Source organism: Raphanus sativus, chromosome 6 (genome assembly GCF_000801105.2).
Source record: "Raphanus sativus cultivar WK10039 chromosome 6, ASM80110v3, whole genome shotgun sequence".
NCBI classification, from domain to species: Eukaryota; Viridiplantae; Streptophyta; class Magnoliopsida; order Brassicales; family Brassicaceae; genus Raphanus; species Raphanus sativus.
The window spans coordinates 39,331,799-39,354,634 of NC_079516.1; the positions used below are offsets into that span (position 1 = coordinate 39,331,799).

Here is a 22,836-nt window from a genome sequence, read left to right on the forward strand (position 1 = left end):
GATATCCAACCGGAAACGCGCAAACCGAATGAATAGGTCAACGGAACTGGTACATCTGAAAGGTGGCGGTTTAGCCCTGTCTCCCCAATATCACTCATTGAGAAATGGACACGTCACTTATCACAAGTGGCTCGCGCCAATAAACCAGGTAAGATCAAGACAAAAAAGCAATCATCACTCCTGAGAAGACAATCTGGATAGCTAAAACCTAGCTGGACTATTATTATTATTATTATTTTCAATTTATAAGAAAATCAAAATTCATATAATACCTTGAAATTATCATTACGAAGATCGAGAGTATTATCGTGAACAAAGGGATGGGGCGTGTGGATTATCTGGCGATGAAGACAGACGTGGATACGGCTGCTTTAGTCAATTCCGACGTGGAGGAGCTCAAGATCGCTGCCAAGAAACTCCTCACCGACGTTTCTAACCTCGGTGGTTTAGCCTTTGGCGTCTCTTTCGTCAAATGGATCGCTTCTTTCTCCGCCATGTGAGTGTTTTCACTTTCTCATAACTAAAAGATTCGATTTTTCTTTGTGGGTTCTTCGATTGTAGATTGAGATTTGTTATTGAGGGAGATTTGGAACATGATGCAGTTACTTGTTGATATTGGATCGTACCAATTGGAGAACCAAGATGCTTACTTCACTCTTGATTCCATACATCTTCCTCACCCTTCCTGGTGTGATCTTTAACTTCCTCAGGTAACATTCAAATCTCAAGTCTATTAATAGCATTGGTTAAACTGAAAGTATATCTTTTTTTTTTTTAATATCAGTGGAGACGTTGGGAAATGGATAGCTTTCGTTGCTGTTGTACTCAGACTTTTCTTCCCTAAGCATTTCCCAGGTGCTGCTCATTCTCCATTTACATGTTTTCTATTGTTGTCACTCCATGGTCCTAAAAATAAGTCTCACACTTTTTCTTCTTTTGTGGGGGTACTAGATTGGCTTGAGATGCCTGGTTCTCTGATCCTTCTGCTGGTAGTCTCTCCAAACTTCCTTGTTCACCATATACGCGGAGGCTGGATCGGCTCTGTCATCAGCCTTTTCATTGGTTGTTACCTTCTTCAAGAACATATCCGAGTGTCGGGTGGGTTCAGGAACTCGTTCACGCAGCCCCGTGGAGTTTCAAACACTTTGGGGATCATCCTTCTTCTTGTCTACCCTGTTTGGGCTCTAATCATCCGTGTCTCATAATAATTACAACCATTCCTCTTCCTGTCTCCAAAGTTATGTGTTACTTACTCGGCATGTCAAATAAGCGTTAGCAAGAACCTCGCAGATCTTTGGCGTTCCTTTGTTCTTGCTTCTGTTACATACCCAAATATTCGTGCATGAAGCTCAATCAATGTTATATTGTTTCACATAAATAAAAGAATCTCATTTTTTTCAACTATTTGTTTGTCGCGTTGTAATAAGACGGAATTTTTATGTGTAAAAATTGCTTGTAAGGATTATGTTTCGTGTATGCACTTTTGGGTATAGCAAAGGTAGGTCTGGACATTCAGGTCCTAATGAGCTTTAGATTTTGTCTGGTTTTATTTTTTTTTATTTATTAAAATCAACTCCATTTGGATTATATGAAAGTTTTGTTCGATACCGGTTCAGATTTTATAAAGTTCGGGTCGTAGTTAGTAAATCTTCGAATAACCAATTTACTTTTGTGTTCAGATCTCAATCGATTTTTAGGTTTAAAAGTATATGGTTTATATTTATTTTGTAACCAAAACATAAGTAAAATCAATTATTTAATTTTAAATTACCTAGTTATCGATAGAAAGAAAATTAAATAAATAAAAACATAAAATGAAAACCAAGTTTTAGTGAAATGAAAAACATTATTCAATGAAAACAAAATTAAAATCTAAAAACTTTAAGTTTCAAAACTGCCAGCGACAATATAAAGGTTAATTTTATGTTCAATAATTCTCAGTATATTTTAGATACATATTAGGAATTAAGAGCATGTTTGATATAAGCTATTTTTTGGGATTTCAAGTGTTTTGTATTCTATAGCATATCCATTTAGTTTTGAGTTATATTCAGATAATATCCATAATACAAAATACCATAAAACAAGATCCATTGAGTATTTATGTTGGGTTCAAATTGGTTCAGATGCATTTTTATTGGATCGGAATTGGTTCGGGTTTTCGGGTTCATTTTATTTACCTAGTCCTAAACAAAAGAATTGATTAATTTAGACTTCGTGTCGTTTGTTGTCTTTACGCGAGGGAGTAGAACTACGCGCTGTTCCTATTTAAAACAACTAAACTGTATGACGTTTAGTATAGGGACGTCATAAAAACCTTAACCCTAGTTTGGCTTCGATATAAATACTTTACTCTCCGCCTTTTACAAGCATATTGTCTTCTCTGATATCCTAGCTCAATCCTAATTTGATTCATCGACTATGCTTTTATTCATATATATCCTTCTTGTTTTTAATCTTCGTTTGTTAATGGTTTCGAGTTAATCGCTTTTTCGTTTCGATTTGGTTTGATTCTCTTGTGGAACGAGGGAAAAGGGGTTTCTCAGTGATGAACAAAACATAGATGACGAGTCCGATCAATCCATTCTTTAAATCGTGGGGACAAACGAGGCATTTGTCTGAGAGGAATCCCTTTTCTATTTTTTTTTGTTTGGTATAACTCCAATTTATATCGTTTTGTTAATGGTTTTGATTTTCGATTTGATATAGTCTTTTGTGATTGATTTGCAAACGAGGGAAAGAGGTTTCTCAGTGATGAACAAAACATAGATGACGAGTCCGATTAATCCATTCTTTAAATCATGGGGACAAACGAGGCATTTGTCTGAGAGGAATCCGTTTTCAATTCAATTTTTATTTTCCGTTAAAAACGGTTTTAAAGTTTTTAATTTGTTTAAGAATAAAAGGAAAGGGCATGATGAGGATTGTTATTGTCATCCGATTCATGACGAATCAATACCTCCTACTCATTCTGAGTGCCCTATCTTCTTTTCTTCTTGAAGTTTTCTGTTTATTTATCAGAATTTATGATTCGATAACATCATACGTGGGTTGATTTTGTGTACATCCTGAACTGAATGCTACCGAATTGCATATTTTTCAGTAAAAGTTGGCCTAAAGGATTATTTATTTGGTTTATTTGTGGCGCATCTATTAAGCGATTGAAAGATTCATGGATGATTGATTTATTTCAAAGCTTGATTAGAAAATTGTTATTTGTAAGTTGGAAAATTGATACGATACTTATCTAAATTTATAAACACATAGTTTCGGATTATTGAGGAAATTGATCCAAAGAAAAAGCTTGGACATTTAGTTTAACAGAACACCTTGACTAACCAAGACTTAAATAGCTTCCGGTGAAAACATTTTTTTTGCCAGCTATTCAGATTGAAACAGCATCTATATTTCAACACCTTGCTTCATTTTGTCGCGACCAAACCATATTGAATACTTCAATAGTCCTGTGAATAATTTCGAACTTAGTCCGACCTTATCTTAACCAAAATAAGCCATCTCCTCCTGTCAACTCAGACATCTGAGACTTGTCACAGTGTCACTAAACACACACACACCTACCAAAAAAATTAAGAGCATCATTGCTCTATCATTTAGTATCCGACCTTATCTTAACCAAAATAAGCCATCTCCTCCTGTCAACTCAGACATCTGAGACTTGTCACATTGTCACTAAACACCCACACACCTACCAAAAAAATTAAGAGCATCATTGCTCTATCATTTAGTATCGAATTCATAGTCGTGGATAAATACATTTATCAGTTGCCAACTTACAATATCTGTAGATTTAGTTGTTCATTCTATATGGAGATTAAACCTAGGTTTTTAAATATATATTTTGGGAAATAAAGGGGGCAAGTATGGAGTGGGCACCAAAGAGGCTAACACGTAGGCGAGATGCAGAGCAAGACCTATATGTGGGTCATGTGCACTGATACCGCGAACCAGTGTCCGACTATTGACGGTGTCTCTGAGACATCTATCTTATTAAAGCTGAAGTACAATTTCGGTATGTTTGGATACTTGAATAAGAGTATTAAAAAAATTTGGTGTGTTTGGAAACATGGATTGCAGTCTTTTAAAAAAAATTAATTTTGTTTCGAAACAAAGAAAGTAGTATTAAACAGAAAAAGTAATTGGCTTAAGTTATTAAGTCCATTATAAAGAATGTTGTCAATATATATAAGAAAAATACAATACAAAGCCCAATTTGAAATATCAACTCGAATTATGATTTTTATATTTCATATTAAGTTTTTAAAATATAATATATGTAATTATTTATATGATGATACATATTAAATACTATTAATTATATGATTACTTATATGATGGTACATATAAAATACGATTAATTATATGATGAAATTATACGATATATAATAATGACTAAGGATGGATTTTCAGACATCCATACGCGTTTGGTTCTGATCAGTTTGCGTTTCAGGTTTTCGAGGTCAAAGATTTCAGTCATATTAGGATGTTTCTAAATTTTTATTTGAGTTTGATTCGGATCTTTGCGGGTTTGGTTTGGGTTTGGATAACCTATTTAAATTATTTTTAAAGTTTTAAATTACTATATATTTTAAATTTCTCAAAATCTATAAATAAAGTAATATATTACCTATAAATTTAAATAATATATGTCAGAATACCTAAGCTTAACATATCAATTGGTTTGATTTAAAATTTTGGATAAGAAATCAATAATTATTTTAAGTATTTTTGGTGATTTGAATATACTTTAACTATATCATATATTTTTTTTCACTATCTATATATATTTCCAAGTATTTTAAACCAATTTAAAAGTATCATTCTTGATGTTTTATATACGTTAAATATAAAAATAATTAATATATAAGTATATAAATCTATTTTTAGATAAATTCAAGTACACGAATACTTCGGTTCGGATCCGATTCGGTTCTCTAACTAACAAAATTTTGAATAATTCAAATATTTAATCAATTTATGTTCAGGTTTGGTACTATATTTACGGATTGGTATCAGTTCTGTTCCTCGGATTCATTTTGCCAAACCCTAATAATTACATGAAAAACAAATATCATTATATTTTTTAAAATATACATCCGCGGAAATGCAGAGATCAAAGTCTATAATCATTTATTTTAATAACAAGCCAAATAAATATGTTGATTGAAGAACGAATAAAACAAAACTAGAGAAATACATAGTTTATCAGAGACACTCTATGTGTCGAATTTATTATAAATTTTTTTTTATTAAAATAAATAAATTCAATAATTATAAATAAATAATATATTTCATAAAAGTGAAAAATAATATCCGCGCTTTCGAATCGCGGTTCAAAATCTAGTTTTCGTTTAAATCTGGTAAGTCTTAAGTATACCTGCATTAAATTTTTGCTTTAAGCGCTACTTCCTTCACCGTCAAGGCAGATAGCGTCAGCAAGAACACCCCACTGGATTTTAAAAACACCAAGCTTATGACCTGCCTCACTTACACACTCTACGAATTGAACTCGTCTTCAGTCACTTAAAGAAGTTTCAGTTTGTGGTGTTGCTTCTCCAGCAAGAAACAGACTGGTCAGATTGAATTGTTCATTTAACAGGTTAGTTCTGATGGAAGCGTGATCTTCAAGGAAGAAGATGGGATCGCGTGCCGTTTCTCTTCACAGTGAAACAGCTTGAGGCTTCAACTTCATTGGCATATTCATGCATGGTAGATCCTTCGGGTACGGTTATGCAGTGGCTTTGAGTGCCAGATGCAGAGTTGACAAGGAAGAGTGGTTGAAGGAGAACGTCAAGAACACGGCTGCTTCTGTAGGAGAGGTCACGTTGAAGATCACAAAGAGCAAACCGGAGAAAAGACAAGTAACCGAAGTTTTCGAGAGTCTTTAACCGCCCGATACTAACGTGGGTGCTAATGTACCAAAAGACGTGAAGATCCAAGGGGATGGACCGTTTGGTATGGTTAGATTGAGTGACTTGTCGAAACCTCTCTTTTTTACTAATGAAAGTGCTCGATAAATAGACTATGGTAATATATAAAATTTAATAAACTAAAAGTTTCAGTAAATCAATTCTCTAGTTACAAACTCACACGCGAGTTCAATGAACCGTAAAAAATGGAACATATGGATTTGAACGAGATAACGAAGAATGAGTTACGTATTGGTTACACCTTATGATATCATGAAAACTGGAAGTTATCAAAAATTTGAAAATATCTTGTCAATTATTTTCCTTTATTTTATATAAAAAATAAGTTGGTGCATTCGAGTTGGGTATGATGGTATGTTTCAGTATTATAGATGACTATGATTAATATATTGTGTAATTTCTTTAATTAGTTCGAAGTTGACTAACTTTTTAATATGACTATTATGGTTGGACTACATTTGTTGTTGATAGGAACTAGCGCATAGAGCCATAAAAAGTGTCAATTCTGGTCAATATATTTATAGATAAGAGAGTATTTAAAAAATAAAGTTTTACATTTGGTAGCTGATCGAGAGCAGCCCCTACTAAAAAATATTCAATATATAAAACAAGTAGTAATTAGCATATAATCAGCATCAACAATTATTCAAAACCAGACAATTTGTTTCCATCTACTGCTTGATGGAGTATTTCATTTGTAATTATTATGGGAAAGACATATATTTTTCAACACTAAAAACTAAATAACACATATTTATATTGCCCATTATAAATTAAAAAAAAACGTTATAGTTTGTGTCTTTGTGAAGTTAATTATTTTGTAAAAAACAGCAAAGCAAAAGAGAATAAAGAGGAAACAGAGTACAGTTGGCGTCGTCACAGGTATGGATGGATGAAGAACCTTTTTCTCTCTCTCTCTTTTTTTCTTTCTAGGAAATGAATTGAATTGATGCTTATTATTTTTCATGTTGGGATAATGAAGAGAAAAGGAGTAGGTGGATGGAGCATGTGCCGGGATCGTTCGGCACCAGCGCTAGCTTCGCTCTTCGTTTCGGCCAAATCATATTCTCCTCCGCTTCTCTCATCTTCATGTGCTTGGATTACGACTTCTATGACTTCACTACCTTCTGGTAATACCTACCCCCTTTACGTTTTCCCTAAACTCTTGTTCGATTATATATGATCAGCCAGCGACTTTCCGTGTTCTGTCTGAAAGTTTGAACCGATGGAAATAGGATTCTGAGAAACAAAATATGTAAAATTCGGAGAGGGTTTCTCTCTGTTTGTATCTTCTGAATTTTGATCAAACGTTTGAGGACAGGGTTTGGTCTCCGTTCGTGGTTTTGATCAAAAAATTTGAGGATAGGGTTTGGTCTCTGTTCGTGGTTTTGAGGATAGGGTTTAGTTCCATGATCTCTGATGTTTTGTTTTGTGGTTGAACTCTTTTTTTTTTTTTTTTTTTTTTTTTTTTTTTTTGGTGAAGGTTCTTTACGGACAAACTGAAACAAGGAAAACTAGTTCAAGCTTTTGTCTATTTATCTTTGAATTTGTATATTCATTCACAGATATTTGGTTTTTTATCTCTTTTCTTAAAAGCTATTTGACGACGGTGATGGCTTTCGTAACTCCATGGAGCATCTCACTTGCACTGGCCGATACATACTCTGTTTTACTCAAACAACTTCCTCACGAACCAAGACTCCTGTCCATGGTTCTCGCCGGTGATATCGTAAGCAAAAAACAAAGAGTGCTTTATAAATCTTCCTAAAGTATAGCTGCATATTGTAATATCATATATTATTCTTTGTAACAGGTAATGTCGTTTCTTTCACTGGGTGGTGCTTGTGGTGTAGCCAGTGCAACTGAGCTGCTTTCGTCTATGGGTGCACCCATCTGCGGTGATAACCTCTGTAGCCAATACCAAGTCTCGGCTACATTGGCTTTCTTGTGTTGGTTTCTGTTACTTGCTTCTGCTCTTTTCAATCTTTGGAGTTTACCTTCTTTATTATACTGACATGGCTTACATTACATATATAGATAGGAGTCATAATAACAACAATAGAACATGAATGTACATTTCATTTACTCAAGAACATATTCCGTTAATGTGAAGTAAATTATACCAGCTTTATATACACACGTTATAAATAAAAGTAAACCATGTAACTGGAGCATCTCCAATATGAAACTTTATTTTTTCTTTCAAAATGGAAATGGAGTTGAGTTTATTCTAACTATATTATAATTTTACAGAGAAATTATAGTAATAAACAAAAAATTAAAAAATAATTCTATTTATGGAGTAAATCCATGTTACTTTGTTGCAGAGAGGAAAATAACCATGTGGAATGGAAAATGTCGTTAAGTTGAAGCATTTCTTGTTTCAAACTTTATTTTAGAGTAAACTATTGAGTTGAGTTGGAAATGATTTTTTTTTTTGGTCAAAAGAGTTGGAAATGATTTTAAATCTGAACATTTGTAAGTGAATCCAAAAATTCCGAATTTGAAACCAAGAAATGGAATATGTCCCTGTCAATCTTTAAATATTCGAATGAATTTTGTAAAGTGTTTTTTAGATTAGAGGTGTATTAACCTAATTAGACACAAATCCAAATGAATTATCTTTAAAAAGTCTTAATATCTTAAAAAAAAGACTCAAATATAGTTTTTGAAACACATAATTCAAATATTCAAATTTGTGTTTATTTTGATGTTATATCTAAAGTATTTAAATTTGAAGTATTATTAACTAAAATTTACCAAAATCTGAAGTATAATTAGGTTGAGACATTTCTTGTCCTAAACTTTATTTTAGAATAAACTATTGAGTTGAGTTAGAAATGATCTTAAAATCTCTGAACATTTGTAAGTGAATCCAGAAATTCCGAATTTGAAACCGAGAAATCGAATATGTCCCTGTCAATCTTTAAATATTAATGAAATTTTTAGTGTGTTTTTTAGATTAAGAGGTGTATTAACCTAATTAGACACAAATCCAATTGAATATCTTTAAAAAATCTTAAAATCTTAAAAAAACAAACTCAAATATCTGAAAATAGTTTTTGAAAAATATAATTCAAATATTCAAATTTGTATTTATTTTGATGTTATATCTAAAGTATTTGAATTTGAAGTATTATTAACTAAATATGAAATAAATTTAGATTCAAATAAATCCTTTAAGTTATAAAATTGTACCAAAATCTGAAGTATAAATGTATAATTAATCAAACATAAAACATATATAAAATCCGAATGAAGCTTAAGAGGGTTTAACCGAAAACATAAATTATTCAGTAAATAGTTATTATTTTAAGATAAGAGCTCATGACAAAAAAAAAATGACCAAAAAAAATATAAAGAGCTCATATATTTACTATTGAATGAGTTATATAAGCCCAGGCCCATTAGATTAGTGTTAAGGAAATTACATTATCAGATACGGCTCAACTGTGACGTCTCTCTTTTCTTTTCTGGCGGTAGCGTATCGGTTTCTTTCTCCTTCTCGCTTCCCGGCGATGAGGAAAGACGAGACGGTTCAGAGACTGGTCGGGGCTTCCGCCGGAACTAACATGGTCGATATTGAGCCGTCTTAGCACGGGGGAGATACTGGAAAAGGCTCAGAAAGTGTGCAAATCGTGGCATCGCGTCTGTAAAGAACCTTCGATGTGGTGGAAGATTAACATGCACAAGCACGACGACTTGGGATTCATGGGCTTTTTGACCAGGTATCGTCAAGTGGCCATGTGTCGCCACGCTGTTGATCTTAGCCAGGGCGGTTTGGTTGAGATTGACATTTGGCGTCTCTGTACAGATGCTCTCCTCAATCACATCGCCGATAGGTACCTAGTTTCGATTGATTCTTGACTTCTTGGTGTACTAAGATCAATTACTTGCGATTCAAGTAATCTAAAGAGCCTTAGAATTGCAATGTATAATGAAATTATCTTTATTCTGTACCGCTTCTGTTTCTTGCAGCGCAAGTAACCTGAGAATCCTCAGAATTGCAATGTGTCGTGAAATACGCGATGGGCTTCTCCAAGTAGCTTGAAACTTCCGTTTCTTGAAGAACTCGACATTTCATACTGCTCATTTGAAGCGGAGACTCTGAGAGCTGTAGGGAAGTCTTGTCCAAATCTAAAGACATTGAAGCTAAACTACCCTGCGGTTGGTTATAGGGATGATGAGATTGCTATAACAATTGGTGAAAGCATGCCGCAACTACGCTACCTCCATCTTTCTGGGAACCATATGAGCAACACAGGATTGAAAGCTATTCTCAACGGTTGTCTTAACCTGGAACACCTCGATTTACGCAAGTGTTGGAGCCTTGACCTTTTTGGAGACCTAGAGAAGCTATGCTCGGAAAGAATCAGAGTTTTGAGACGCCCAGGTGACCACTGACCACATCCTCTGGTCCTCATGATATGTTTTGGTTATAGATTTGATATTAGTATTTTTCTATGTTTGTAAGATGTTGAACAACCAGATAGATACTTGCAAAATTTCGTTTCTGGAACAAGTTTGGAAAGTTGATGATGATTCTTGTTGTATGAATTTCCATCTACTCGCTGAAAGTTGGCGACTTTAAACTATTATCAGTTTATCACATATATACACGTACCGTACGTGGACATTTTTGAAACGTTTTCCATTTTTTTTTTTTTGAAAATTAAACAAACTTCCATTTTTTTTTGGGAAAACATTAAAAAAATATTTCTTATTGAGCAAAAATAAAAAGGAAACGTTTGCTTTTATTTAGAAGTGAAAGAACTACTATAAAAAGTTTACAAAAAAAAGAACTGCTATAAAAACCCTAATCTTTCTCGACTATTCTATCTGCTCTATAAAAGTGGTCAACTAGAAAACAACTATTCCAAAACATATATTGAATTTCCTTCCGACCAAAAAAACTATTATGGTGGAAAGTATGAATGAATTTTTTGAAGTTCAAAGCTGTATCAAAAAATATCCATGGCTAATTCAGATGGTGAAGTCGAGACTATTCCATGAAGTATGCGATCAACACATCAAAGAACAGCGACGTTACTTCTGTTGCGATTGTATGATTCCTCCTTTTTGCAATGTTTGCTTCAAAAAGAACGATCACAAAGACCATCTTACGATCCAAGTAAGCAATATCCCTCATTAATATTTTTTTTTAAACTGATTTTATTGTTACGTACGTTAATCAGTTTACGTTAATCAGTTAACTAGTCCCTTGTGACACGAAATCAAGTTTTGATTATGATTATTGGGTTTTGAAATCGCAGGCATTTAGATGTTCAAACCAGACAGGAGTAAGGAAAGACTTCATATCCACATATATGGACATATCAGGGATACATATATTTTCAGTGAACGGTTCGTGGATAGTTTTTATTAATCAGAGATGTGAGAGTGATGTTCATCGTTTTAGAAACAATGTTGCACATAGATGCAAAGTTTGTGGATGGGCTTTTGAAACTGCTTCTTTTGCTTTCTGTTCTATAGAATGCAAGGTACATTATTATGTTTATTTTTTTTTTTTCATTTTCTTTTACAATAGTAACTTCACAATTTTGTTGGTTTGTGAAAATATTTTAACAGTATACTTGTTAATTTGTAACAGTTTAGAAACACTCTTGGATCACAACTGGATGAGATGATGAAGACTTCAGAGGATGTTGTTGAATCCGTTGTGAAGAGAAAGCAGAGTTCAGAAAATGTTGTTGAACCAGTTGTGAAGAGAAAACATAGGAGGAAAGGGATTCCATATAGATCTCCGTTCCACTAGGATTTAAACTCCAAAACGATTTCCATATATATATAGGGTTTAAAATTAAGGTTTGGGGATTTAGATATGTTTACCCGTGTGCATGTTAGACTTTTCTTTTTGTTTTTACTTCCAGGTTTAATTGATAACTGTTCTTATGGAATGTGATCTTTTCTTTTCTAAATCATGTTCAATTGCAGTTCAAAAATAATCATGTTTAAATAGTTTAATCTTCTTAATACCCTCAACTCAAGTTGACATAGTTGTGATTTATATCGTGTTATTCTTTTACCCAATATTCATTGGATTACTGTGCATGTGACATTAATTGAATCAGTTCGCATGTGTTTGTCTCTAAATATATACTTTTACCAATAAAACTTATAAAAAGGTTTGTCACGAAATATTGAAACAGTCATAAACAATTCTATAGGCTTCTTTTAGCAAATAAATAAAGCCAATTCTATTAGCGTGAGACCGAGACATAAACACTAGATCATTCCTGAATCCTGACAGAATATTACCTGATTAAATCTTAGACTCAATTAACATATCATATTAATGAACGACTCGATTTTCTCAATGGTGTAGATACCCACTTTATCTCAAATGGCTATAAATCGTACCGTTCACGGTTCACCACCCACCAACAATCAGGCAAAAATTAGTAGGTTTTGTATGGTTGTCGGTGGAGATTTTTTTTTTTTTGATGAAATTTCAAATTTATTCATCTATATAGGAAAGAGACATTTACAAAAGAATTGGGAAGACTGCTATGCCTATTTTAAAGTGTGGAAGTGAAGAGAAAAAAACTAACAACTACATGGTATGATAGAACCATCTTTGAAGTAATCCTGAGTATTTATGCCCCGCCTTGTACTTGAGTGATGAAATGCGATTCCTCATTGATTTATCTATCAATGTGCGCATTGCATCAGTAGAAATCCAGCATGTGTGGTGTCTTCGCGTGTTGTGTTCTCTCCATATATGATAGACTGTCGCCTGGAATAGCAGTTTGAGGAGGATATTATCGAGCGTACCGGTTCTCATCCCCTGCAGATGATCAAGAGTTAACTGCCAATCAGGGTCAGTGTGAGCTTCAGGAATACGATTTGCCATGCTGTGCCATACTGTGAAAGAGTATGGGCAAGCAAAGAACAAATGGTCCCTTGTCTCATTAATCTCTCCACAGAGCGTGCAACATCGAATCATTCCCCAAGAACGCATCCTATCACCAGTGGATAGCCTGTTCTTGACCGCTAACCAGGTAATGAACGAGAATCTAGGAATCCCTTGTGCAAACCATACAACCTTGCTCCAACCCACTGTTTCCTTCCGCGATCTGATTTGATCCCATGTCTTAGCACTTGAGAAACTGTCTCGATAATCATCTTCACCATGTTTCCATAAGACCACATCCCTGCCAAGGTGAGGATCAGGGAGTGGCTGTGCAACAACTGCCGCATAAAGATCATGGTGATGACGACTGCGCTGTCCTCTTATAGCCCAACTAGTCTGATTCGTTGCCTCACTAACAGTGGCTCTACGAGGTAGTCCTAGGTAAGTGGTACCTACTGCTCCAGTGATATCAATCAATCTCCCCTTTCCAAGCCAGTCATCAAACCAAAAGTGCGTTGATTTCCCATCCTTAACCTCCATCCTGAAAAAATAACACGCCACCTCCCTTAGCTTTAGCAGTTTCCTCCACATCCAAGATCCCTTGTTTGTGTCCTTTATATCCCAAAAGGAGGAGTTACGAAGAAGATAATACTTGATCCAACAGACCCACAATGACGTATGTTGAGTAAACAGCCGCCAAATAAGTTTTAAGGCAGAGACTTTGGATGAGTCTCTCATCTTCCTTACCCCCAAGCCACCCTCGTTTTTTGGGTAGGTAAATTCAGCCCAGCTTACCTTTGCTTTATGAGTCTGAGTGGGAGAGCCTGACCATAAAAAAGCGCAGCACATAGACTCTATTGTATCAAGGCACTTAGCGGGTAGTATGAATGCAGAGCTCCAGAAGTTCACTGTACTTACAATGACTGAGTTAATGAGCTGAAGTCTTCCAGCAAATGACAATGTTCTATTGGACCAGCTTAACATTCTTCTGCGGATTTTGTCAATCAGCGGCTCATAGTCAAGAGGTGTGAGAGACTTAGTCGTTAGAGGCATGCCTAAGTACCTTATCGGAAGTGTACCAGATTTTATTCCCAGATTATTTGCTTCCTCAAGCAGTGCCTCAAAATCTGATCCTGATACAAAGATAGTTGATTTGGTTGCATTTATATGCAACCCAGACATAGATGCAAACTCCTTCATGACCATCATCACCCCTTGTAAAGACCTGACCGTTCCATCTGTGAAGACAACAATATCATCTGCGAAGCTCAAATGAGTAAGACCCACTCCCTGGCATTGAGGATGATACCCGAACCCTCCTGCTACTGCTGCCTTATTGAGAAGCTTGGATAGTACGTTACTAAGGATTACATAGAGGTAGAGAGAGAGGGAGCATCCTTGCCTTATGCCCCTTGCACTAGTGAAGAATCCCTCAAGGCTTCCATTAACTGAGACAGAAAAAGCTGCAGTAGAGATACAGAGCCGGATCCAGTGAACAAATTGCAGAGGCAGTCCCATGGCTTTTAATACTGAAGTTATGAAGGACCATTAAACTGTATCAAAAGCCTTGGAGATATCAAACTTGATTGCACTTCTTTGTGTAGTGGTGGTCTTGTGATAGCCATTTACGAGTTCCGAAGCTAGAAGGACGTTCTCAAGAAGTAGTCGACCAGTGAGGAAAGCACTTTGATTAGGCTCTATGGCGTCAGGAAAAATGATGTGGAGACGGTTGGCCAACACCTTTGAGATAACCTTATACAATAGGTTGCATCAAGCTATAGGGCGAAACTCCTTCATTGTCTCCGCATTCTCTGTCTTAGGGATAAGAGAGAGAATTGTGGCATTGATTCCTGAAGGCAGAAACCCATACAGAAAAAAAGACTGAATAGCTGTGATAAAATCCTGCCCAATAACCTTCCAAGCTGCCACATAAAACTCTTTCGTGAACCCATCAGGACCAGATACTTTATCGTTTGGCAGTGATATCAACGCAACATAAATTTCATGTGCTGTAACAGGTGCTACCAAGGAGGCTGAAGCTGTAGTAGGACATAGATAGGTCAGTAATTGCTGCAGTGCACTAATAGATATCTCCTCTGTTTGCTCCTGAGCCTGTAAGAACCTTTGAAAGTGCCCCACAGCTTCCCTTTTAATATCCACTGGAGTAGTTAGCACTTCCCCTCGCTCAGTTACCAGTCTACGGATCATGTTACGAGCAGCTCTAGACTGAACTGATCTGTGGAAAAAGGTGGTATTTTGATCCCCTGCCTGGAGCCAGCGGATACAAGACTTCTGCCGGTAGAACTTCTCCTCAATACGAGCCAGTTTATTCCACCTATCAGACGCTGCAGCTGCATGCACGACGTTCTCAGTAGAAGGGTCAGCTAGAACTTTATTCTGACACTCACACAGATCCTCGAAAGCTTGCTTGGTTCTGTTGGGAAGGTCACCATAGTGCTCACGATTGAGAGCTCGGAGTACTGGTTTCAGCTGTTTGAGTTTCCTGTGAAAATCAGTGAGAGCAGTACGTTAGTGATACAACCGGGTTGTAGAGTTCCATGACTCCTGAATTCTTGGGAGAAACTCGTCATCCTCTGCGAGAAAATTAAAGAACCGGAAAGGTTTCCTCGTTTCCTCTTGCTCGCTAGACAGCTTGATCAGACACTGGGCATGATCGGAGACACCCCCTGCATCGAAATAGGCATATGAATTTGGAAAGACTCGCAACCAATCGTCATTTATCAGTGCCCTGTCCAACTTTTTACCGATTGGGTCCTCATCTCTCTTATTCCACCAAGTAAAGAAAGCACCCCCATAAGCCATGTCTGCTAGTGAACAGTCCATCACCACTTCCTGGAAAGCCCTCATACTTTGATGATCACTGCGATAGTCCAAGCTACGAGAATGCTCCGATGAAGATATTGTTGCATTGTAGTCGCCTATCAGAGTCCAAGGCATATTCAGATGAGCATAGACATCATTTGTTTCTCTGATCTCCCTCCATAAATGAGTTCGCTCTGCTGCTGTATTGAAAGCATAGACTGCAGAACAGATGAACTGCTCTCTTGTTTCCAGAATTTGAACAGCACAAGTAATCATCTGAGCACTCCTGTGCAGTAGCGTAACAACCACTCTATCTGACGAACAGAACCAAATGCGCCCTAACTGATGATGTTCATAGTTTGTGATCACGTTCCAAGTTGGCATAGCTGCACCCATACACTTTAAAAGATTACCTTCTCTAACCCTTGTTTCCATTAGACACCCAAACAGTGGCTTTTCCGCTTGAATCCAATTTCTGAGAGCTCGATGCTTGCGGGACATGTTGAATCCCCGCATGTTCCAGGAGAAGAAGGACGTCATAACTTCCTAACGGAAGTTTTTTTAGAAGTTCCTTGACGACCAACAAACTTCAGGTCTTTTGCTCGAAAAACTCTCTGCTTCGTCTTTTGATGGTTTGAGGATGCAGGGGGTTTCTTGATGCCGGAGCTAGCACGTGTAGACGGGCGCCCTACTTCACCAGTTATCTCTCCCTCCTCCATCTCACTTCCACCTACCACTGCTTCTACATCTTCTTCTTCCCCTTCAACCCCTTCTTCCTCAATATCCATTAGAGGACTGAATCGCGATGGAGATACCACTAAACTAGCGTCCTCCAACAGTGGTTTATCTACGGTGTGATGGCTGTATTGTTGAACTCTTTCCCAACTATCTCCCTCAGTAGCTGGGAACACCTCAGTGATTGGATCAGAAAGGGTAATCTGTAGCCCATCTTCTACACTAGAGCCCTTAGCGGGGTCCGTTTCCACTTCCTGAATAGACTCTCCTTGAGGCATAGCTTCCAACTCTTTTAGAAGCTCAAGCATGCTTCCTGATGAGTTTGTAGGAACTTCCACACTGGGCTCGACAACATTTGGTACCTCACGGAAGCCACTTTCCTGTTATCCTACATCCTCACGCTGCAGAATTCTGATATTAGCCTCCTTACATTCTGAACCCTTATGTCCCCACCCGTGACAAATGTTGCAACGTGTAGGTAGCCAAGGGTAATTCACAGCAATCTCTCGCCTCAGACCTTCCTTATCCTGAAACACAATCTTCTCCACCAGAGGTTTATGCAGATCAATCTCAGTAAGAACCCGGGCTACATCGAAACGCGTCCATCTCTCCGTGTGAGGGTGAAGCTTGACAAATTTACCAGCTGCCCTTGTGAGGCACTTCAAACCTTTGTGAGAAAAGAGTCCATTTGGAACTCCTTTAAGATCAATCCAAAGCGGCATAGCAGAAAGGTCAGGAGGATTCAGAGCCGATTCCGGTGACCATTCATTCACAACTAGTGGCACATCCGCAATATGCCAGTACTTACGATTGATGAATCGAGTTCTCATCTGGCTGTTGTCAATCCGGAATAAGACCGTGTTCTTATCGATGAACTGCACGTCGATCTTGGATCCGGCTCTAGGGGAAGACCAGATTCGATTGACAGTAGCATGAATGGAACCAACATGGGGGGCGTCACCAATGAAATAACCCACCACGAAACTCTTCCATAAGAGCTCAGACTCGTCGAAGATACCGTCTGGGATCTGAATCGAAGCTATTCCACCAACGATTTCAATCTCAGGGACTTCCTCCGGGGCTCGATTTTTGGACCAGACCGCTGCTATCCTGGGGCTTCCATCGTCGCCTTGTCGTATCGAGGGGAAGGGTTGAACAGGGGAAGCGCCGCCGCCTTCTTCGGTAGAGTTTTCTCCATCGCCATCGCTTGTTGCTGTCGCCATCGCTTCCTTTTTTTTATGTTTTCCCAAACTGGTGGAGATTTTATTACCTTATCTCTTGCGAAGATCTTGCATGGTATTACATTTTCTTTTATCTTAATACATGTTTATTTGACCAAAAAATTTGGAATTCACTATTATTTTCTCACATGTTTATCTTTCCGAATAATAGTTGAAATTTATATCCAGTAATTTTTATAAGCCAAAATATACGTGACTCATAGGCATTTGTCATGCATTGAGTCTGGATATAGAAGTTAAAAATTTACATCCATAGTCCTAAATATATTAACTCCTAAAGTATAAATAGTTTATATTTTTTCTTAGTTTAATACTTATATAAGTAGTTTTATAAATAAAGCTAATAAATTTATATATTAAAATTATAGTTATATAAAATTATATATTTAAATTTCTATATTTAATTGTATGTATACATATATTTGTATAAAATCCCCTAGTCTATATTTGAGAAGTGATTTGCCACATGTCTTCTCTACAATCGTTTTCACAAAAAGAATTATGACGTGGCTATTAAGATTGATGACATGTCATATGGTTAAATATGACATGGACAATTACATTTAATGCTGATATATTTTTTTGGAAATATTTTTAGAATATGGCAATAACTCATATATTATATTTAATATTGATTTATATTTTTGGTAAACTTTGTGGAATATGGTAATAAGTCATAAATCATCACTAAAATAAATATATTCAAATATGATATTTTGAATTTCGAAATATTATATAATTTATTTTTATAATTATAAAAATTTTATCATCTTAAATTTTCGGAATTTAAAAAAAAAATTAAATCGTCATATCATTAGTTTCTTTTAGGTATCTACAAATTATGTAAATATTATTTAGTTTTAATTTTTGATAACTATACAATTTTATATGATTTTTAGTAATTTTGTACAAGTTGATTTAATACATTTAACCAAATGAAATAAATATTTTTCTAATCTACGATTTTAACTTTATTTATATCATTCTTAAATATAATTTAAAATAAAATAAAAATATTTTCTCTTAATTTTATGCTTAATTAATGATATTTATATTAATTATTGGTCAAGAATAAAATATATAATATTAATAAATTACATTTTAAAATATAAAATTTAACTTTTAAAAAATTCATCACTACACATGGTGCAGGAAACACCTAAATTAATAATTGTGACATGACTACTAAAATTGATGACATGTCTTATAAATTAATATGACATGGACAATTATATTTAATGTTAATTTATATTTTTGGTAAACTTTCGAATTTCGATTATATTCAATTATGGCATTTCAAATTTCGAAATATCATTTAAATTAAACATATTTCAAAAATATATACATATTTTTAGAAAATTATAAAAATTAAATCATAAAATCAAATTAAATCGTAAAATTATTAGTTTCTTATATATATCTACATATTTTATAAATATTGTTTAATTTTAATTTTTTGACAATTATGCAATTTTACATATTTATCTAATATATTTAATTAAAATAAATAGATAGAAAAATTTACCTCAGATTATAATTTAAAATATATACATGCACATTCTTAAATATAATTCAAAATAAACAAAATTATTTTATCTTAATTTTAATGTTCAGTTAAATCAAATTTATATTAAAATATTGATAAGAAAAGAAAATTTATAATATTAATAAAAGTTAAATATAATTTATATTTATCTATTAAAAATATTTTAAAATTCTTTTACTGCACATGGTGCAGGAAAACACCTAGTAATATATAAAAATCCAAGCGAATCGGATATCTAACTTTGTAATTTTTAGTATTTCTAATTTACTTCATTTTTAGCGGTATTGATTTTAACATTTGTTTTGTTTCGAAGACTTATAGATATCCAAATCTTTCATATCGAATCGAAATAAATAGTGAATCAAATAAAAATTAAAGGATAAAACAGTAAGCCTTAGTTTTTTTTGTTGTCATTTAATAATTCAAATAGTATCACCAGAAAACGGATGTGGCCGCAACATGCCAACACCTTCAAAGACTAAAACAATATGGAAACCAGTAGGCTCCAAGAAAAAAAAAATCCAAACAGTTGGAAAAATACGATCAAAGAGTGGTAAAATGAAAGAAACTCTAAGGGATTATTAAACGCCCCTGCACTATCCGAAGAAGAAAATTCAAACAGGATATTCTTCAGTTTCAGGTTAGTGGCCACTGGCCAGCGCTAGCTGTGAAGAGTTACAAGTGAAATAGACAAATTTAAATTTGACTAACATGTCTCTGTCTCTGATTTATGTGCTTGTATTTTACAACTTTTAATTTTGTATTCCTAGTTAGACTAAAATACTCACATTGAACGTTTTCACTCTTAACATTTCTTAAATCACGTTACAAAATATTTTGGTTTCGCGTATCTGTTTTTGATTCCTTGCAATGTAGCTGATGAGTTGGAACAATAGGATATGAGTATCCTTTAATAATAGTTCTTTTTTTTTTCTTTAATAATAATTCTTATAGCTTGAGGATTTCAAACCTAAGTTTAAACTACTATATTCTCAACATTTAATTATTAACATATTTTTACTATGTAAAATGTGTACAAAGATTTATTATTGATAATTCGTAGAGGAAAATATGTCAGTTTATCAAACGTCAATTTTCAATCTTAAATCAGACCGTATCGTGATGGCTATATAACGCCATAGTAATGGTCAGCCAAATTGGGTTTCACTTAATAATAGTGTAAAACAAAGATTATTGTAGTGTTATTGTGTGAATCGGGACTAGTTCTTCGTCGTCTCATCATGCAAAAAAAAGCAGGAGAAATCGGACAAAATCGCTTTTATTATCTTTCAATTATCAGACGCACAAACTAAAAAAGTAGTTCGCCGGATACGTGGGTGATCCTAATCTCAGACAATAATAAAATTGTAACTAAAATAGAGTTCTTTTTCTGAGCAATAAAATAGAGTTCTTTTTGGGTGAAAAAGGTACGAAAGTGATAGGGAATAATAGAGGTTCATTTAGCGGAAAATATAATAATAGAGGTTCATACAAACTTCATATAATTGAAGCCTACGAATTTTTATATATTGTATCCGACTTTAGAAACTACAAAAAAATCTTTTTCAAGGGGTCCAACGGAAAGCGAAATTCTTCAACAAATCGATCCTAATCAAAATAGTTTTATTTTTTGATAAATTTTATCGGCTGATCCGGTCGGTTTCGGAAGGAACGCACTTAGTGCTACAGAGTGGACTGGCTACCACACTGCCTAACCCGAGTTTGGAATATCTTCCGACTAACGCCAGGGGGTGAACCGATCATCTGTTACGATCCACCATGTAAACCACTTAGGCCAAAGCCCAAGTCTAGACTGGCCAAATGATGATAATTTAGTTTCCAGGAAGAATCGAATCCAGGAATGATGTGGGTACACACCAAGCCCCAAAAGATTGCCACTAGGCTACCACCACTTGGTTATCAAAATATTTTTAAATGAAACATTGTAGTTATGATATAATTATAACACCAAAAAATAATTCGATGCAGCGTTGTGGGCCGTAATACTGTATAGATAGATAATAATTTCGAGTTGAATTACATTATTGATGCATGTTCATACGAATATTTTTTTAAAAAAATTAATGTGATGCACGTACATAGAGTTTTAAAGACCCGAATATCTTCTCAGGTGACCCACAAAACCGAATGAATTTCGACGGACCGAACCGGCGAACCCGACCCAACTATCTGGGCCCCACCCATGCTTGAGTCTGTCTATGTTGTTGACTTCACGTGATTCTCAGCTTCGTTGCAGTTGCAACCCATGCGCCGGAGAATAAACGTCCGGCCACCTAAACCTTGTCTCTTTGTCTCCACTCTCTTATGTTGCGCCACTTGGACTTTTCACTCCTTTCTTCTCTCCTTCTTCGCCACGTCTCTTTCTCTCTCTTTCCCGAAATACCCTCATATTTTTTCGCTTATAGGTCTCAACAGAGGGGTATTGTTGGTATTGTCGTGAAATAGCTTCAACAACAAGATTACATGAGCTGTTCTGTCTGATTTTGAGCACTTACGGACAAAAACTTAAAGTTGCTTGAAGTTTCCGAATCACGAGGCTCTCCATTTCGCTAGCTCATTGTATATATAAAGCCCCATATGAAGCTAGTATCTCCTTCAAAACACAAACAAGATCTTCTCTTATCTCTTTTTCTTATCTACAAACCTTTCTTAAACTCACGAGTCTACGATTACACGAAAATGGGAGCTTGCAGTTCAAGTGAATCTCGGAGAACGGAGACGGCAAAGCTGATATTACCAGACGGAACGTTACAAGAGTTTTCATCACCAGTGAAAGTATGGCAGATTCTTCAAAAGAATCCCACTAGTTTTGTTTGTAACTCAGACGATATGGACTTTGACGACGAAGTTATAGCGGTAGGTGGCAGCGAGGATCTCCGGCCTGGAGAGCTTTACTTCGTTTTACCATTGACATGGCTGAATCATCCATTAAGAGCAGAGCAAATGGCGGCTTTGGCGGTTAAAGCTAGCTCCGCGCTTACTAAAAGCGGTTGGAGTTGCGGTGAGGAATATAAAGCGAGAAAGGTCTCTGGTGGTGAGTGTAGAGTTAAGAGAGTCAAAAGAAATGGTTGTGGTAGTAAAGGGAGGAGGAAGTTCACGGTGGAGTTAAGTTCAATAGCCGAGTAGGAGTAATTTGGTCAGAATATGTATAAATTGTAATTAGAGAGTTTAACTTTAAAAATTAAAAAATCTTGCAAGACCGTATATATCCAGTTATCTACACCTTTTTCTCTTTTGTTATAAAATATATTTTCTGTTGATTTAGCTATTAATCACGAGGATGAAGTGATTCAGAGCTCATAAATTACAATTTGCATACAGTTCAAAAGAAGGAAGAAACATTGCAACTGGGTTACATTCAATCCTATCTGGCTTTTCTTGGTCAACACCGCGTAATGTGGTCCGTTTTACATTATTTACGCATTTTGCTCTCTGTCGTTCGTTGGTGATAGTTACCTTAAACGGCACCGTTCAGACTAGTTCCATTCAAAAAGTCCATTATCTGGATTCAGGTACCGTAAAAGCCCGTTAGTTATCCCTTAAAAGGCTGGAAAAGTAAAAAGTAAAAAGAAAAAACTAATATGTATATCAACTTGCAGTTGACCAGTGATTTAATCGATGATCCAAAAAGTAATCCGGTTTACCATC

At 35.4% G+C, this 22,836-nt stretch overlaps 4 protein-coding genes, 1 long non-coding RNA gene, 3 other non-coding genes and 1 pseudogene across 9 annotated transcripts; 8 read left to right on the top strand and 1 right to left on the bottom strand.

The window, feature by feature from the left end:
• The first annotated feature begins 240 nt into the window (after positions 1 to 240).
• Positions 241 to 1,476, top strand: LOC108805702 (cold-regulated 413 plasma membrane protein 2). Its single transcript, XM_018577636.2, has 4 exons — positions 241 to 496; positions 603 to 710; positions 785 to 855; positions 952 to 1,476. Exons 1-4 carry the CDS (start codon positions 321 to 323, stop codon positions 1,203 to 1,205), a joined length of 609 nt encoding a protein of 202 aa, XP_018433138.1. The 5' UTR covers positions 241 to 320; the 3' UTR covers positions 1,206 to 1,476.
• A 1,003-nt stretch (positions 1,477 to 2,479) lies between these two features.
• On the bottom strand, positions 2,480 to 6,089 carry LOC130496738 (uncharacterized). The gene is made up of 2 exons (XR_008935908.1): positions 5,396 to 6,089; positions 2,480 to 3,706 (listed from the first exon to the last, which is right to left on the bottom strand). It is a non-coding gene; the product is annotated as an uncharacterized LOC130496738 (long non-coding RNA).
• LOC130497353 (small nucleolar RNA SNOR75) lies at positions 2,541 to 2,627 on the top strand. The gene has a single exon (XR_008936348.1). It is a non-coding gene; the product is annotated as a small nucleolar RNA SNOR75 (small nucleolar RNA).
• On the top strand, positions 2,747 to 2,833 carry LOC130497351 (small nucleolar RNA SNOR75). The gene has a single exon (XR_008936347.1). It is a non-coding gene; the product is annotated as a small nucleolar RNA SNOR75 (small nucleolar RNA).
• Positions 2,910 to 2,975, top strand: LOC130497264 (small nucleolar RNA Z105). Its single transcript, XR_008936269.1, has one exon. It is a non-coding gene; the product is annotated as a small nucleolar RNA Z105 (small nucleolar RNA).
• Positions 6,090 to 6,675: 586 nt separating the features above from the next.
• On the top strand, positions 6,676 to 8,073 carry LOC108809306 (CASP-like protein ARALYDRAFT_485429). Of its 2 annotated transcripts, XM_018581454.2 has the most exons (4): positions 6,676 to 6,830; positions 6,931 to 7,078; positions 7,545 to 7,677; positions 7,762 to 8,073. In XM_018581454.2, exons 2-4 carry the CDS (start codon positions 6,948 to 6,950, stop codon positions 7,960 to 7,962), a joined length of 465 nt encoding a protein of 154 aa, XP_018436956.1. In that variant the 5' UTR covers positions 6,676 to 6,830; positions 6,931 to 6,947; the 3' UTR covers positions 7,963 to 8,073. The 2 variants fall into 2 exon arrangements, with proteins under 2 accessions (XP_018436956.1, XP_056845085.1); XM_056989105.1 differs by lacking the exon at positions 6,676 to 6,830 and having other exon boundaries at positions 6,837 to 7,078.
• Positions 8,074 to 9,203: 1,130 nt separating this feature from the next.
• On the top strand, positions 9,204 to 10,526 carry LOC108808470 (putative F-box/LRR-repeat protein 23; annotated as a pseudogene).
• A 431-nt stretch (positions 10,527 to 10,957) lies between these two features.
• On the top strand, positions 10,958 to 11,735 carry LOC108808471 (uncharacterized protein At3g50808). Its single transcript, XM_018580607.2, has 3 exons — positions 10,958 to 11,011; positions 11,222 to 11,449; positions 11,560 to 11,735. Exons 1-3 carry the CDS (start codon positions 10,958 to 10,960, stop codon positions 11,722 to 11,724), a joined length of 447 nt encoding a protein of 148 aa, XP_018436109.1. The 3' UTR covers positions 11,725 to 11,735.
• A 10,025-nt stretch (positions 11,736 to 21,760) lies between these two features.
• On the top strand, positions 21,761 to 22,448 carry LOC108809540 (uncharacterized). Its single transcript, XM_018581677.2, has one exon. The coding sequence runs from the start codon at positions 21,766 to 21,768 to the stop codon at positions 22,312 to 22,314; it is 549 nt and encodes a 182-aa protein (XP_018437179.2). The 5' UTR covers positions 21,761 to 21,765; the 3' UTR covers positions 22,315 to 22,448.
• The last annotated feature ends 388 nt before the right edge of the window (positions 22,449 to 22,836 follow it).